Source organism: Buteo buteo, chromosome 1 (assembly GCF_964188355.1).
Source record: "Buteo buteo chromosome 1, bButBut1.hap1.1, whole genome shotgun sequence".
NCBI classification, from domain to species: Eukaryota; Metazoa; Chordata; class Aves; order Accipitriformes; family Accipitridae; genus Buteo; species Buteo buteo.
The window spans coordinates 26,803,986-26,820,097 of NC_134171.1; the positions used below are offsets into that span (position 1 = coordinate 26,803,986).

Sequence of the window (16,112 nt, forward strand, 5' to 3'; positions counted from 1 at the left end):
GACTGTGTTAGCTTGCAGACAATTGCAATATTTGAAAGAGGAGAACATACCAACTGACCACTGTAGCAAAACAGTGCATTTTGGACTTCCTTCTAGCTGGAGGGGCCAGGTGAGGGAAAGCTGCAGTTTGTAAGAAAAAGCTGTTATTAACTGCAGAGTTTCTAAATCCTACAGCAGCTGCTTAGGCACTCTGCTAGAAGGCAGTAGGTATTTTCAGAGCTGACTTTTCAGCAAACTGTTTACTGTTTCATGTGGCTCTGGGACACAAAAATACTCAAAAGTTGCCACAGAGCAAGGCCTGTAATTATAGGCAGTCAAATAAAAAGAATAGCTCACACTTGCAAAGCTAAGGTGTAGCTAGATTTTCTTGCCTTCAGTGCTTAAAATGGGAAGTATAGCCCTGCTTTCTGATGGCTACTGAAATGTATGATCTCCAGTATTTTTCTGCATCTGAGAAATAGGAATATGAAACGAGATTTTGGAATGCCACTTGCCTTTGAGGCTACAATTGTCTCCATATTTTGAGAAGGCAGTTGTTCAAACAGCACAAAATAAAGCACAGCTTAGAAGTTTTAGGCCAACACCTCTCCACTGCTGGCAGTTGCTGTGTTTCAGCCCTGGTGCTCTCACACCTTGGAGCTTTCCCTGGAAGTGCTGCGCTGCCGGTTCTGCTTCCCACCGGGCAGCTGAGGATGGTGCAGCAGTACAGCTCCCTGTGAGGCAATCAGGAAACCCGTGTCTCGGGCCAGAATGGCTAACCCACTCATATACTGTATATGCATATATACACATTCATATCCACTAATACACATTAATTACAAGGTGTAGAAAGCTAAGATAAAGTTGGAAACACTAGGTTTACTAACACGGGAAGGCCAGTGCTTTGTCTCCGAAACAAGAGAGACAAAAGTCCAGTGTCTAATGTCCTAAATAAAGCTAGAAAAGCCGAGGCTGCAAATGCTCTCAATGGGAATTTTGCCCTACATGTATAAACATACACTGGAAAGAGCGGCATGTTTTGCGTTTATATTTGCAGCTGCAGAATGTGATACAGTCCCATTGTTTTTCTGATCCATAGTGTAGTTCCCCTCACCATCTAAATATTTTTTCTCCACTGAGACAGGGATTTGTTTCAGCGTGTACATTCATAAGCTAAACACCTCCACTAAAACAACAAGGCTCAAGGGCCAAACGATGGTGTTCTTCATACCCACATGTGCTCTGGGTAAACACTTCAAAACAGTGCTTGTTAAACTGATCTTCAGAAAAACAGTTTCTCCATCAGTGACAAACACTGTCTAAACATTTCTCTGAAGGTGGGGGGTTGGAAATACTCTCCTTCTTGTATAGCATGGAAAAATTCCTGGAGCAGAGGGGGAGAAAATCCTCCCTTTCTCCCCACTCCTGATGCTGTGAGACCAGCCTCTGAAGGCACACAGGAGGCACTATAGAGTTAGGCTCTAAGAGTGGTTCAGGGCAAAGGCAAGCCTGGAAAGGATGATGTTTACCAACTGGGCTTGTTTCACTGTGTTTTTAATGTTAATTGCTTGCAGCTGAGCAAAGACTAATAACCTTCCACTGGCAACATCCACAGCAGTGTCAGAGCGGTTGGGCCTCTGCACTGCTTGGTAAGAGCAGCGCAGCATGTACAACACAACTGCTTTGCATTAGAGATACACTGGGTGGTCACCATGTGTAAAACACTTTATGACAGAATTAAAACTTAACCAAAGGGTTATGTTCTGCTAGATGTACTTCTGGAAAGTGGTTATTAATGTGGGGTTAAGCCACTCATTCTTACACATTTTGAAATCAAAGCCTTGTCTTGTAAGTACAAGTGAATAGCTACTGTTAATTTGTAATTAACACAGGAATTGGTACAGGCAAGACTTTGAAGATCTCAGTGGCTAAAAAGCACATACTGAATTCCACTAGCATGACTAAGGGATCCGTTTAATGCTTCTATGAGCTGTTACAGAGTGGAGAAGCAAGAGCAGCTCAGATCTAGGCCTGTGAGGCTTTGTATCTATCAGGGTAACACTGAGAAAGTTAACAGAGCAGTGCTGCTCTGAGTCACTTCCGAGCCAACCGCCTGCTAGAGCTGCACACCCAACATGCATGTATATATATAGGGGCCAGGAACTGTAAGATATGCCATAGAGTTTAGGAGTGATGAAGAGGAGGTAGTTTAGGACTGGCTCAGACATGGAAAGTGTCTTTCCCATGCAGTCAGGCACAGCCAGTCCACTTCAGGACAGGACTAGATAGGCAGGTGGGTCTCAGCGCAATCCAGGGACCTCAGGCTCTTGGCTTCACTTACTGGACTGGCAGCAGCTCTGTACCAATCTCGCTCCCCAGGTGAAGTAGCTCTAACAGAAGAACCATGCTTGAACTTCTCACAAACTGTCTGCGGCTGGGGCTTTACTTCAGAGCACTGCTCTAATTAAAAACAAAATCCCCACACTTCTCAAGAGTGTGCACATGTAGATGAGGAAGCAAATCCTTTAGCACAAGTTGGTGTAAATATTGTGGTACATATGTCCCTGTTGATGTATTGAAGTTCAGGGTAGCTTGTGCTACCTAAGTCGTTGTTATGGAAGTAGAGTTTTCAGAGAACATGCTAAGCTAAGCACACCTTATTTCAGAATTTATATACGTGGGGGTGAACATGTATATAAAAAGCAGATAGAAACATTTCACCAAAAGCCTACTCATATGATACAGTAAGAATACAGGACCACGTCAGATGTCTGGAACAAAGCAAGCATCTTTCAGGATTCTGTGACTGAGTTAGCTAAACAGCTTTTTTTTTCTTTCATGATGTGGCTTTGTTGTTCACTGATTTCAAGTGTCAACTGCTTTAAATTCTGCTGAAGATCACCACTTGCATAAAAAAGACAGGATGAAGGAATGCCTTTTACATCTGGGTTAATGCCCATCACAATCCATCCCCTCTTCTCTCCCCCCAGAAGAAGATAAGATGACCTCCAGGGCACGGTGTAAAATGGTTTGTGCTGCTGAACTGGAGGAGTGACAACATTTCACGATAAACCCTGTTCACATGAGAGTCCTTGTCTGCAGGTGCCTCTATTGTCATGCAAGCAGGAAGAGCTCCTATTTTTGCAACAGACACAAAAGCTCTTGCTATTCCCTTCTGGCAGAGCCCTACCTCTCACTTTTTCATCCAACTGCAGGCAAGCAGATTTCTTAATTTGCTCCTCACATTCCCCCAAGAAACACCAAAGCCACGCTAGCATGTAAAGAGACCACATGTGATAACAGACTTGGTCCAGAAGTGAGGTCCTTCCTCAGCAGCTCCCTAAGGCATGTATTCTGTCCTTTCCCTGAAAAGATTTCATTCCTGAGGATGGAGTCCACTGATGTGAAGAGATATTTGGGAGGTGGCATATGCCTTTCTCTCAGCACCCCGTACACCTGAGGAAGTGCATCTCTACCATTTTAGAGTACTAGTGAGTCATTGTCTTGATATCCTTTCAACTGACTGACAACATTCCTCAGCTCTCTTCTTTTTTCCCCCTACTCTCCTGCAGCTTAAGAGTGGATAGTGCTCAGGAGATGTTTTGGAGATGCCTTTTATTTTGTTTCACAAGAAACTCAGCCTACTTAAGGTAAACTCTTCAGTGGTCCCAGAGGAGAGGCTGTGAATGCTTTCTGGGTGCTATGTATGGCTGAGGAGTATTCAAAAACAATTCTAAGGATAGGGTTTGCTAAGTAAGTTGTGACTGAAGCAACTGAAGACTGCAGGGGAGAAGCAGACTGAGGTCACCCCAGGATAGCCTGGCACAACACAGCACTTGGGAAGAGGCACAGTGAGGCCGCACATGGAGTCCTGTGTTCAGTTTTGGGCCCCTCACTACAGGAAAGACATGGAGGTGCTGGAGCGTGTCCAGAGAAGGGCAACGGAGCTGGTGAGGGGCCTGGAGCACAAGTCTTATGAGGAGCGGCTGAGGGAGCTGGGGCTGTTTAGTCTGGAGAAGAGGAGGCTGAGGGGAGACCTTATCGCTCTCTACAACTACCTGAAGGGGGGTTGTAGTGAGGTGGGTGCTGGTCTCTTCTGTCAGTTGGCTGGAGATAGGACGAGAGGAAATGGCCTCAAGCTGTGCCAGAGGAGGTTTAGATTGGATATTAGGAAAAATTTCTTTACTGAAAGGGTTGTCAGGTATTGGAACAGGCTGCCTAGGGAAGTGGTTGAGTCACCATCCCTGGAGGTATTAAAAAAGCGCGTAGACAAGGCACTCCAGAACGTGGTTTAGGGGGCATGGTTGATGGTTGGACTGGATGATCTTGAAGGTCTTTTCCAACCTAAATGATTCTATGATTCTATGGTGTTGTACAAGAGTGTATTGCAGCGGTCAAGTGCTGCTATTTATGTCTCTTGCAACCAGTAGTTTAATTCATATGGCTCATCTTGTTTTCTCTTGTGCTTGTTAATCTGAGGAAAGCATCAACTGGATGAAAATGTAAGTAGGGATGTAAGTCCTTATCACAGATCATCCAAGAGCTACATCAAAATTAGAATTCATTATTATCAGCTATTACATGTATTACGCTAAAACATTGCAGAAAAGGAGGTCCTCTTACTTGAGGTGTGTATTTTACCTCTCTAGATAAAAGCACTAATCCTAAGAATGTATAAATTAACAAAACAAAGACAGAGGAAGGAAGGAGGGATTGTTCTCCTCTACTAGACTAGATGAGAAGTATGGATTGTTCCTGCCTATAGAAGAAAAAGGGTGGCTTGCTAACATCACCAAAGAAAGCATTTGAGTGAAAGGAGACACATGCCGATTGCCCAGGTGCCAATATACTGTCTTCCTTATCCATTGAGACAAGCCTTGCAAGCTTTCCTATCAAGTAAAAGCAGATAGTGTATCATTTCATCAGAAACCAAGACACCCTTGTCAACAATTATGTCCCTCCTGCCTTTTTTTTTTTTTTGAAAGAGAAAGGAGTCACTCTCTGTTTGTCCTACTTCTACCATGAAACAAAGCATACTATCGCTGTGCCTCTGACAGACACCATCACCATATGGTGGACATGATTTTGCAGAGGAACAAGGTGAAGAAACTTAAGCATCCTGCCAGACAGATCTGACTTCGAGAAAACCATGGCCACACTCTTCAGAACCAAGACTCTCAAGACAGGCCTTCAAAGCTACATTTTAGCACTTTAACACTTCCACCTACAGATTTCCAGAAAAGCTGTTGTATTCTTTAGCTTGTTTTTTACATGGAGGACTTGGCTATAGTTCAGAACAATTGCAGAGTCACTGCTGGCAGTCAATACGCACAAAGGCAGTCCTTGGGGGAGCAGCCCCCTCTCATCAGCCTGACCCTTTTATCTGCATAGCTTCAGTGTTACCCCTCTCCAGCTGAGCTTCATCACAGGCCAGACCCAGAGTTCACATCCTTCAGCATGTCTCCACCTCAGCAGTCCTTCGTTATTACATCTCCTATACAAAACACCACCTCCTTGTGGAGAAGGGGATAGGAGAACCTAATTTTTCCAACCTTCACATTAAGTAAAGAAAGGTTTTATTTTTTCCCCCATTCCCAACTCAGCTCTGAGCTGCTCTGAATTTCTTTCCTTTCCCAGACTTAGTCCTGCTTGACATTTGAGACATTTTAGCCCAGAGCTCCTGGCCCATGGACCTGGAGAGCAGCTGCCGACAGCCAGGTGCTGAGCAGTGACTGGACTTACATTGCCACACAGCGCTGGGCTGCAGTCATTGAGACTCCTCACAGAAATATTTAAATTAATCTGGCTGCAATTCAGAAACAAACACACGCCTCTCTTCCTGCTCAAAGCTTTCATGGACCCAGGCCCTCTATAAAAGCAGTCATTTGTGCTTGCCCTTTTGATCCCTCTGATCTTCTAATTAAAGGCTTGGGCACTCACGTGCAGGAATTACTGCTGTGCTCCAGACAATTTACCACAAGAGAAGGAGCATGTTACTGTCTTCCACAGATCCCTGACGCTCGCTGTCCCTGCAGTGGCCTCAGATACATTTGTCATGTTTTATGTTTGGTACCTTGTGACACAGTGTGCAGGTTCTGGCTGGGATGGAGTTAATTTTCTCCATAGCAGCTGGCATAGTGCTGTGTTTTGGATCTGTGACCAAAACAGTGCTGATAACACACCCATGTTTTAGCTAGTGCTGAGCAGTGCTTGCACAGCATCAAGGCCACCTCTGTTTCTCACGCTGTCCCTGCAGCCAGTAAGCTGGGGGTGCACAAGAAGTTGGGAGGGACACAGCCAGGACAGCTGACCCCAACTGACCAAAGGGGTACCCCAGACCATATGGCTTTGTGCTCAGCAATAAAAGCTGGGGGATAGTTTTCCAGGGGGCCGTAGCTCGGGGACTGGCTGGGCATCGGTTGGCTGGTGGTGAATGATTGCTTTTTGCATCACTTTTTTTTTTTCTTCTCTCTCCCCCCCCTCCCCCCCTTGCTTATTAAACTGTCTTTCAACCCTCAGGTTTTCTCACTCTTGCCCTTCCAATTCTCTCCCCCATCCTGCTGGGGGCAGGGGGTGGTGGTAAACAAGCAGCTGGGTGGAGCTTAGCTGCCTACTTTGGTTAGCACACAACATGTAGGACTTTCTCCAGCATGTAATGTGGGAGAAAGGCTTTCTTCAGCTAATACCAATTTTTTATTTTGGAAAAGCTATATACATGCACGGTATGGCTGGATAGCAGGGACAGTGGTATAGCAGTGATAGAGAGAATATCATATTCACTTGGTGGAACCCATATGCAAATACAGTTGGGGCCAATTCCTTTACATCTGTCCTTTGCAATACTGCAGACATAGGCGTGTGTAGATACACTAACATGGAAAATGTTAGGGGTGGAAAATAAAGACAATGTTTTATTAGCTTTCCAGTTACCTACTGCATACTAGTTGCTAAATGATGGGAAATTGTCTTGCTTCACAGCCACATATCTACCAGGCTAAAAGCCTATCATGCTTTAACTAAGTTATGCCTGTGTAGTCCTTGTGGACTGTGGCTTGCCTCAGCAGGCTGATGACAGTCCTACTGACGCCTGGGAATTTCCAAAACAGAAATAAAGTCTGTCCTTGCTATGTGCTATAATGCATAATCAATCATACATTATCTTAACATTCATTATGGTGAGCTGCAAAGTAAAAATATGTATCCTTCTCTCATCATGAGGCAGTTAAGGTGGGATTCATCCATCTAAAAGCCAGTGTCCCCACTGTAGACCTCTACACCTGAACTGGGTCCCATAGGCTCCCTTTATAGTCAAGGGAGAAAAACTGGTGTTTCTAGAGCACAGTTTGTCTCAGCCCAAAGCTAACATCTCTATTTGGTCCACTGACTCATGCTCTCATATTTCTTCTTCTCACTGCTGGTTATGAAGGCATCCTAAATGTCCCTACCTTAGTTACACTATGACTTTTCAGGACTGGCCTTAGGCAAAAGTAGTCCTAGCAACTCTTCCAGGATGCTGCATTTCTGTATAAGTCAACCTCTCTCAAGCACACTACTGTAGTATAACTGAGCTGTCGTAACAGCCCTCAGGCAGGATTTACCCCCAGCCCAGTCAATGTACTTATAGTAAGTGATCACAGTAATCTCAAACACCTTCAACTCAATATAGGATAAGTGCAAATGGGCAGTTACTAGGAGAATGGTGACATGCTGTTATGGGTTCCTGTGGCTCCGGTACCTGCACCACCATATACCTGCATGCCTCTGACCTGGGCACCACCAGCCAGCTACAGGCACCAATTGTTTGTTTGGGAGGTAGGGAGTAGGGAATTGAGGAGATTTCCAGGAATGAGTTTGGGATCCTTCTTTTGGGAAGCGAGTCATAAGAAAATGAAGAAAGGCACAGGTCTGAGGTGTTTGCTAGGCAGGTGCAGATAGTACAGCTGAAGATGGGGACTTGGACAGCCTCAGGGCTTAGATTTTGGCAGCAGAAGAGGAAAATTATTTTCTAAAGAATAGTTTATAACCTCAGCTTCTATTTCAGGAGCTCTGCATTGTCTACGGCCAGCTTTGCCTCCTTCACTACGCTGCTTGTCATAGGTGCTTTTGTTAGGAGATCTTCTGAACTCAGAAACAGCCCTTAATTGTAGGTCTAGTCCTCCCTTATGTAAACCTTCAACTGAAACATGGGGAGAAAGTAAATACTATGATCAAGTTGTATATTTAAAAGAAAGATATCTGCCCAAAGATCATACACGTAGCAAAGATTCTTCTGTACATGCTTTCTAGATTAGACATCTGAGCGAAAGCTTATTTGCAGACAGTGTTGAACACCACAGGTAATATTATTACATTTGGAGAGTGCAGAAAGTTCACAAGTATTTCCAGTCACTTTTTCAGGTGAGTTGATTTTATTGCAGTAATGGAAATGTATTGGGTTACATGTGCTAGGTACATCTACTGATGCACTGAAGAAAGACAGTCCAGAGACTTTGTCTTTGCAAGGAAGTAGATGGGGACTGGATATGAGACAGCACTCACTTTTTATGTGACTTCCCAGAGGCAGGCATCTTTATGCAACTGTAGCAGATTTTTAGCAGTTTTGTCTTGTTATACTTACTGTTTATTTAAAATTAATGTATTGATAGGTTGGCAGATTCTCCCTCAGAAATGATCATTCCTGCAGTGGTCCCTGTGTGCTGCTCATGGCATGCAGTGACTGAAACAACACTCGCACAGCTGTTTGCAGTCTCCTCCAACAGCCTAGACACAGGAGCCATTCCAGGGATGACTCTGTAAGCTAGGGATCTGAGCACTGCCATTGCTCCGAGGCAGGCTGAAGTTGTAACCACTATTTGCCACTGAGCAATTCAGAAATAGGATTTTTCTTACCATTTTTAGCCTTCTCTTTTGCAGGGTGCAAGATGTGTGCTTTGCCACCCCCTCGGAGGAGCTGCATGCAGTCTCTCCAACATATATATCAGGGACTATTGGCATCATCCTTGTTCATTCAAGTTGCTTTGCTATACTTGCATCTTAGAGTGCACGAAGAGGTGATCACAAAAGGAAAGACAGTCAAAGATACTACATAGAATAAATATTTAGGGCCATTTTTAGCTTGCTTATAGGTATCAATGACTGTTTTCAGCTAAGCCATTAAGGGGGGGGGGGGGGGATACTGTCATTTACTGTGAAACTTCCCCCTGTCCTCCCCAAAAATCTTTGGTTTTGAACAGTGTGCACTGCTCTTCCCTTTACAGTGATAGACTGAATCACAGGATCACGGGATACTTCAGGTTGGAAGGCCTCTCAGGATGTCTCTCAACCAATCTCCTGCTCAAAGCACTGTCAGCTACAAGATCAGCCCAAGTTGCTCAAGGCTTTATCCTGTCTGGAAACATCCCATCTTTGCCCATAAAATACAAACCCCTCCTTGCTATCCTGTCTTTTCTTCACCAAGTCTTGTTACAGGTAGAACCAATGTATCTCGAACCTTTTGTGGCCGTATTTCAAAGATGAAACTGTAGCTTCTTTCCCTAGGAGTTCATTGTAAACTGAGTAAGGTTGATAAATAGGTCTCAGTTCAAAAATGTACCTGTGCAACCACCCGATGTGAATGATTCCCCACTAACTTACAGTGCAGTAAATCTAAATTTAATTTAAATGTGCTTGAAATTAGGCAGGTACTTAGAAATCTTGCTGCATTGGGGTCCAAATCACTCTGAAACATGGTGGAAAACCAAAGGAAGAAAGTCATCAAAACCAAACAGACTGCAGACATTCAGCTGACTATTTTGTTCAGTATTTGCACTGTTTGAGAGATAACTGTGTAGCATCTCTCAGTTATCCACAAGGCTCCCATCTGGCTGTTTACCAGTAAAATCTGAAAGGCTGTTTGGGCTCCACGTGATTTCTAGTTTTTCAAGTAGGTTGCTTTTGTTTCCTTGTTCAGAGATGTTTTAGTCCAAAGACATTGTGTGGAGAAACTGTCAGGTCATGAATAAAAGATAAAAAGCCCCGTATTATAAACAGCTTCATTGGACTGGTTCAGGAATTGGTTCAAACTGCACAGATGCAACCCGCAGACAGGTGACTTTCGCGACCGTTTTGTTATCATACTGAAATGTAAAAAATAAGTATCTAATGCTTATGTTGAATACCAAACCCATCGTATACTTTATGCAATACACACACAGCGGGGCCCAACGCTCAGGCAGCGCTCAGGCACATCCTAAATGCAGACACACGCTTTCAGGACAAACAGAGCTCCGGGGCTGGCCTGACGGTGGCGGAGAAACGCGTTGCCCTCGGTGCTGTCTGCCGCCCGGCCCCGCGGGGGGCCAGGGGCCGGGCCGGGCCGGGCAGGGGGCCGCTGCCGCCACCTCCGTCCCGCCGCTTCTAGCACTTTCTCCACACCGACGTAAGGCGGGCCGGGGTCCTCCCAGCTCCCGCGGAGGAAGGGGGACTCGGGGTCGGGCAGCGCCTCCGGCCCCCCGGCAGCCGCGGCCGGGCCCCCCCCGCCCCGCGGCTCATCGATACCGACCCCCCCCCCCCCGCGACCGCGGATCTTTCGCTCCGCGGCGCGACCGCCCGCCCGGGCTGACACCGCCGCGCCCCCCGCCGCCCCCCCCCCCGCACTTTGGTCGTGCCCTGCTCCTCCCTCTCCCCCCGCCGCGGCGCGGAGTGGGCCAGCCCGCCCCTATATAAGAGCCGGGTGGGCGGCTCCGCGCTGCAGCGTCGACGGCAGCGGGGGGTTGCGCTTGAGGTGTTGCGGGGGACATCGTCGTGCGTGGGGCGCAGCCTGCCTTCTTCCCGGCTCCCTGCAGCCATGGCCTGGCAACCGATGGAGATCAACCCTGAGGTGCGCGAGGGGCGGCGGCGGGGCCGGGGGCCGCGGGATGGGGCCGGGGGCCGCGGGGGCGGGATGGGGGCGTGTGGGCGGGCGATGGGGCGCCGTCTCTCCCCGGCACTCACCCCTCTCCCCCCGCATTGTCTTCCAGATGCTGAACAAAGTGAGTCCCCGCCGCAGGAGCGCCGCGGGCGAGCGGCTGCCGCCGCCCCTTCTCCCTCCATCCCTCGGCATCCCGCCCTGCCGGGGCCGCGCCGGCTGGAGCGGAGCGGAGCGGTACCGCTGCGCGGGGCGCGGCCGCACCTGCGGAGCGGCGCTGAGGCCGCGCCCTCCCCCGGGGGCGCCCCCTCGAGCGGGTGGTGCCGGCGGCGGCGCCTGGGCGCGGCCGGCAGGTGGCGCCGCGGTGCCGCGCGTTGTGCTGTGTCACTGGGGCGCGGCGGGGGGGTGGGCGGCCGGTCCCCGCCGTGAGGGGCGAGGAGGGAGCGGGGCGGGGGGGGGGGTGTCGCGGCCGTGTCACCCGCTCGCTGTGCCCCGTGCAGGTGCTGTCCCGCCTGGGGGTGGGGCCCGGGTGGCGCTTCGTGGACGTGCTGGGCTTCGAGGAGGAGGCGCTGGGCGCCGTGCCGGCCCCGGCCTGCGCGCTGCTGCTGCTGTTCCCCCTCACCGAGCAGGTAGGCGGTGGGCGGCGCCCCCGGGGCGGCTGTTGGGTCCCTCCTGGACCGCTCTGCTTCGCAGGCCCTCTGGGCTGCAGCCCTGCGGGCGGCCGCTGGATGGGGTGGGTTCAGGCACCCAGCCTGTGGCTGACCCGGTGCCGTGTGGCTGGTGGTGCCGTCCGTGCGGGGTTTCTGCTGTCCTCCCGGTAGGCCAACCAGGCCGCGCCTGGCCCACGTGGCCCTGGAGTAAAAAGCAGGCTGTTGTCAGCAGCAACGTCTGTTCCTGCTGGCTGACAGCGGGTACTGCGGGCTGCGGTCAGGAGTGTGACCATGTCATCTCTCCAAGCATCAGATGGTTGGGAGTGGGTTTGGCTTGCACTGGGGCTGTAGGTGGGTAGTACGTGCTGGGTGCTTGGCCGCAGCCTCCAAATAGCCTGAACTAAAATGAACTGAGCAACAAAAATGGCCTCTTATTCCAATACTCTCCTTACACTTTGTGCATCAGACTGAGGAAAAAACATGAGCAGTCTTGAGTGTGAGGAATAGCAATTCTGTTACCGTGCTGAATCACCGCATCTGGAGAGGCCTAAGTTACTTCTGTATGATTAATACGTTTAGTCCATTTGACGCTAAGGAAGTAGATGAGGAGATGGACTTTGAAATAAAGTATACTTAACAGGTATTTAAGGAAGGATTACAGCCTTTCAGTAGTGATGGGTTTTGCAATTGTTTATACACTGTTCTGATGGGGAGGGATTCATGAAGGGAAGTAACCTAAAGGCACAAAGGCAAACTATGGCGGAGACATGCTGAGTAGTCTCATTAAATGGACCAAAACAATTGAGAGGGGATGTAAAAGAGCCTATCCATTATATGATTTCCCACCCCAAGCTATTTCCAGTGTACCAAACAGATGGAGAGCCTGAGAACAGTGTCTTTGGATATGACTGAGTCATGCAGGTACTCCATTAAGACTTGGACTGCATCCAGTATAGACATACGATGCTTTACTGGACCTGTGCCACAAAGATGACTTTCTGGGTAAATCTTTGTCCAGTCCTGGTATTGATTCTCCTACACAACTCGCTTGTCTAGTAGTTTGCACAATAAGAAGATAGCACTGTGGTGAAATACTTAAAACGGTTCCATGTTTACAGCATGAGAACTTCAGGAAACAACAGACTGAGAAAATAAAGGACCAAGAAATCAGTTCCAAGGTGTATTTCCTGAAGCAGACAGTCAGTAACTCGTGCGGGACAATTGGTCTGATACATGCAGTTGCTAATAATAAAGACAAACTCAAACTTGGTGAGTATAAATGTTCTGAAGTGCTTGAATTTCCTTTTTTTTATGACAGGAAGATTGAGTGGGTATGGGTTATTGGAGAGACCTGGGGCTTTTATGCGGGCCAAGTTAAGGCATACTGTACTGCTTCAGTTGGTAAGTGGGTCTTTCAGCTCTTGAAGAGGGGCGTGTGGTTTCACCTACTGCCTGAATTGTAGAAGGTAATGTACTTTGACTCCTGTCTGGTAGCTGCAGAGGTATCATCCTAGTGAATGATGTAAGGGGAAAAGGGGACTGGGTTCGTAATTGGGAAGTACCGTGTCCGTAAGTAGCTATTGACATTGTTGTTGATGTCAACTGAAGAGGTTAAGTTCTTCATGCCACCTATGTCTAATGTAAACAGACTTGCTTAGTGTAGCCTGTAAATCAGTCTAAAACATGCTTTCTTTTTGCTGGGAAAGTCGAATAGGGTGGTAAGAATCTGTAAGTAGGCTTTTCCTGCAGATGTAATAGTTTTGATGATTCTCTTCCTATAGGAAAGCATATAAAACTGGCTTAGGCAACTGGTGGCTGGGAACTTGTAGGAAATAATAGGATTACAAGTCCTTGTCAATAAAGGGTTGTCATTGAGTCCAGGAAATAATTTACTATTCAAAGACTAGAGATCTGGAAGAGAAAACTTAATTTCCTTATTCCAAGAGAACTTGAACCCTTTGGGTGGTGTGGGATTCCTCATACAAAGGAAAACACATATAGAAGGCTACATGAGAGCAGCTTTGCTTTACTCTTCTTGAAAGGATTCTCTGAAATACCACACTCTTGATGAGTGAAATGGATGATGCATCATGTCTTTCATGTAAGACTAGAATGCAGGGCATCTTAGTACTGCACTACTAATTTGTATTCTGGAAAACCAAAGTAAGCCTATCATGAGCAAGCCCTGTGTTCATTTGAAGGCAGTGAGACAACTTAATTTCATCTACCCATATTCAGTTAGTTACACTTGAGTGTCCTTACAAGCTGGTACCTTTCTTAAATTTCTTCAAAACAGGACTGAACACCTCTGCCAAATCTGCAAGGGGAGGATCAGAAAAGCTAAGTCCCATTTGAAAGTGAGTTCCAAGACAAGTATCCAGAGTACCCTGAAGCACTTGAAACTCTGGCTGTGTAGATTGTTGTTAATAGCTTCTGGATAAATAGCTTACTTCAAGTGGTAGTTATAGTTTATAAGCTGTAGATGGTTCCAGGCTGAATGCAATGATTCCTAGTTAGTGCAACAAGCATTGATTACTGTGGGTTGCATCTGCACTGTAACTGATGTTTTACCTATACTGAATAAAATCTTTGATCATCTTGTGCAGATGAGGGGTCTGCCCTGAAGAAGTTTCTTGATGAAACAGCTGATCTGTCTCCTGAAGAGAGAGCTAAGCATTTTGCAAATAATAAGGTATATGAACAACACAAACTGCTGATGGCTCTCAGCACTTAAGGATGTAGTAACCTGTATCTGCTTTCTCCTAAGGCTATACAAGAAGTCCATAATTCAGTTGCACAAGAAGGACAATGTCGGGTAAGATATGAGTGTAAAATCTTGGGAGAAGGGGTTAATGAAGGTGGTAGAGCAATACAGTTTTTTTTGTCTGGCAGATAGCTGCTACAGCTAATGAAGAAAGAGAAATGAGTGACTCATGGGTGAATGCTTGTGCAAGGTTTCTTCAAACATGGATTGAAAACTGGGGTTCAGACCCAGTCTGAAAATGTGACTGTACATTAGGATTCCTGATGCTTGACTTTGTAGAGGTCTTGCAAAGACATCAAGTTTTTAGTCCTTTGCTGTTGCTTTGTTGTTGACATTTCTTCTGTCCTGTAGTCACAAGTAGGGTTTGCAGTACTAGGGTTTCTTCAACCTAACAAACTTATTTAATGGTCTCTCCTAAGGTTGAGGACAACAGTGTGAACTTCCACTTCATCCTGTTTGTCAACGTGGATGGACATCTGTATGAATTGGGTAAGGTCTGAGAACTCTGCAGTTGAACTGGGCCTATGTTACACTGTGCAGCACTGCTGGGGGCTCAGACTAGATACTTGGTGCTGGTTAAGCTGTTCGCTGAGGCTGTGAAAGCAATACGTAATTTGTACCTTCACTTGAAGATTTTAACTGAAGGCCTAGGCCCCCTTGTAGAGCGTGTCATCTCCTGTAGAGCTGAGAATACTTAGTCCCCTTCTCACTCAAGCTATGTATTGACAATTTGTTCTGACCTTCCAAGTATCTTCATGTGTGTACTTTTCTTGGGCCCACTAGGCTCAGTTCTGCTAATTCAGAAGTAATATTAAATACACTGAGTGATAGGACTTTCTTTCACAGATGGGCGTATGCCATTTCCTGTGAACCATGGCACAAGCTCAGATGACTTGCTATTGAAGGTAAGATTTCTCCCTTGCTGCTTGTTTACCTGGAAACAAGGCTTATAAAAGGGTGAGAGGCATGCATTCAGCATGTAGTGGCTGTACTGACTTGTACAAGTTGGTGCTGCTTATACCATGGTAACAAGGTAGTATTGTGCCATAGAGGTAGGTATCTGTTAAGTGTATTTATTAATTGGTGCCGCAAGAACTTGTAACTTAGTTGGTGGGTCCCAGAGAAGAGCTGCAAAGACTTGGACTCTACAGCAAGTGTGTTCTGGTAATGTAAACAGCTGGGTTTTTTTCTTTTTATTCCAAGGATTCTGCTAAGATCTGCAGACAATTTACAGAACGTGAAAAAGGAGAAGTTCGTTTTTCTGCTGTGGCTTTCTGCAAGTCTGCCTGAGACTCTGAAGAGGTGCAAGAAAGGCAGTCTAATAGCACACCAGTAAATGCAGTCTAAACTCCAGTGCTTCAGTACTTGTTAAACACAGCTGTTCTGGTAACTTAAATTGTTTCCACCTTTTGCTATACACAGGAGCAACATCAGCTGAGCTTATGCTAAAGGATGAGCTCAAGTTTTAATGTGAACAGTTTGGACACATCAGATGTCTTTAGACTCTTTTTTCACATGTTAAGTAGAAAATGCTTAACAGGCCTTGTTTAATCTGTGTCATGTTAATTGAGCTGTTGGTTGATATTTCCTTGTCCTTAATGAGAATAAAATATTCTGCTGGAAGACTAAATGGACTAAAGTGATCACTGTTAACTTTCTCCAAAAGGAGTTGTGTGGCATCCTCTGTAAACCTTGTTTTCAAAGGACCCTCAAAGCTCTCCTGTGAGCAAAAAGTTTGTCAGCCTGAGGTTAGCAGGACAATTGCTTTTTCTAGTGTCCTGAAGGCCTCCAAGGATAGAGAGATGCACCGCTGTCTGTGTAACATGTTCCAGTG

At 46.7% G+C, this 16,112-nt stretch overlaps 1 protein-coding gene across 1 annotated transcript; it reads left to right on the plus strand.

The window, feature by feature from the left end:
- Nucleotides 1-10,719: 10,719 nt before the first annotated feature.
- Nucleotides 10,720-15,908, plus strand: UCHL1 (ubiquitin C-terminal hydrolase L1). Its single transcript, XM_075041253.1, has 9 exons — nucleotides 10,720-10,837; nucleotides 10,977-10,988; nucleotides 11,365-11,493; nucleotides 12,633-12,783; nucleotides 14,121-14,206; nucleotides 14,282-14,329; nucleotides 14,698-14,767; nucleotides 15,125-15,183; nucleotides 15,482-15,908. The coding sequence occupies exons 1-9, from the start codon at nucleotides 10,805-10,807 to the stop codon at nucleotides 15,566-15,568; spliced, it is 675 nt and encodes a 224-aa protein (XP_074897354.1). The 5' UTR covers nucleotides 10,720-10,804; the 3' UTR covers nucleotides 15,569-15,908.
- The last annotated feature ends 204 nt before the right edge of the window (nucleotides 15,909-16,112 follow it).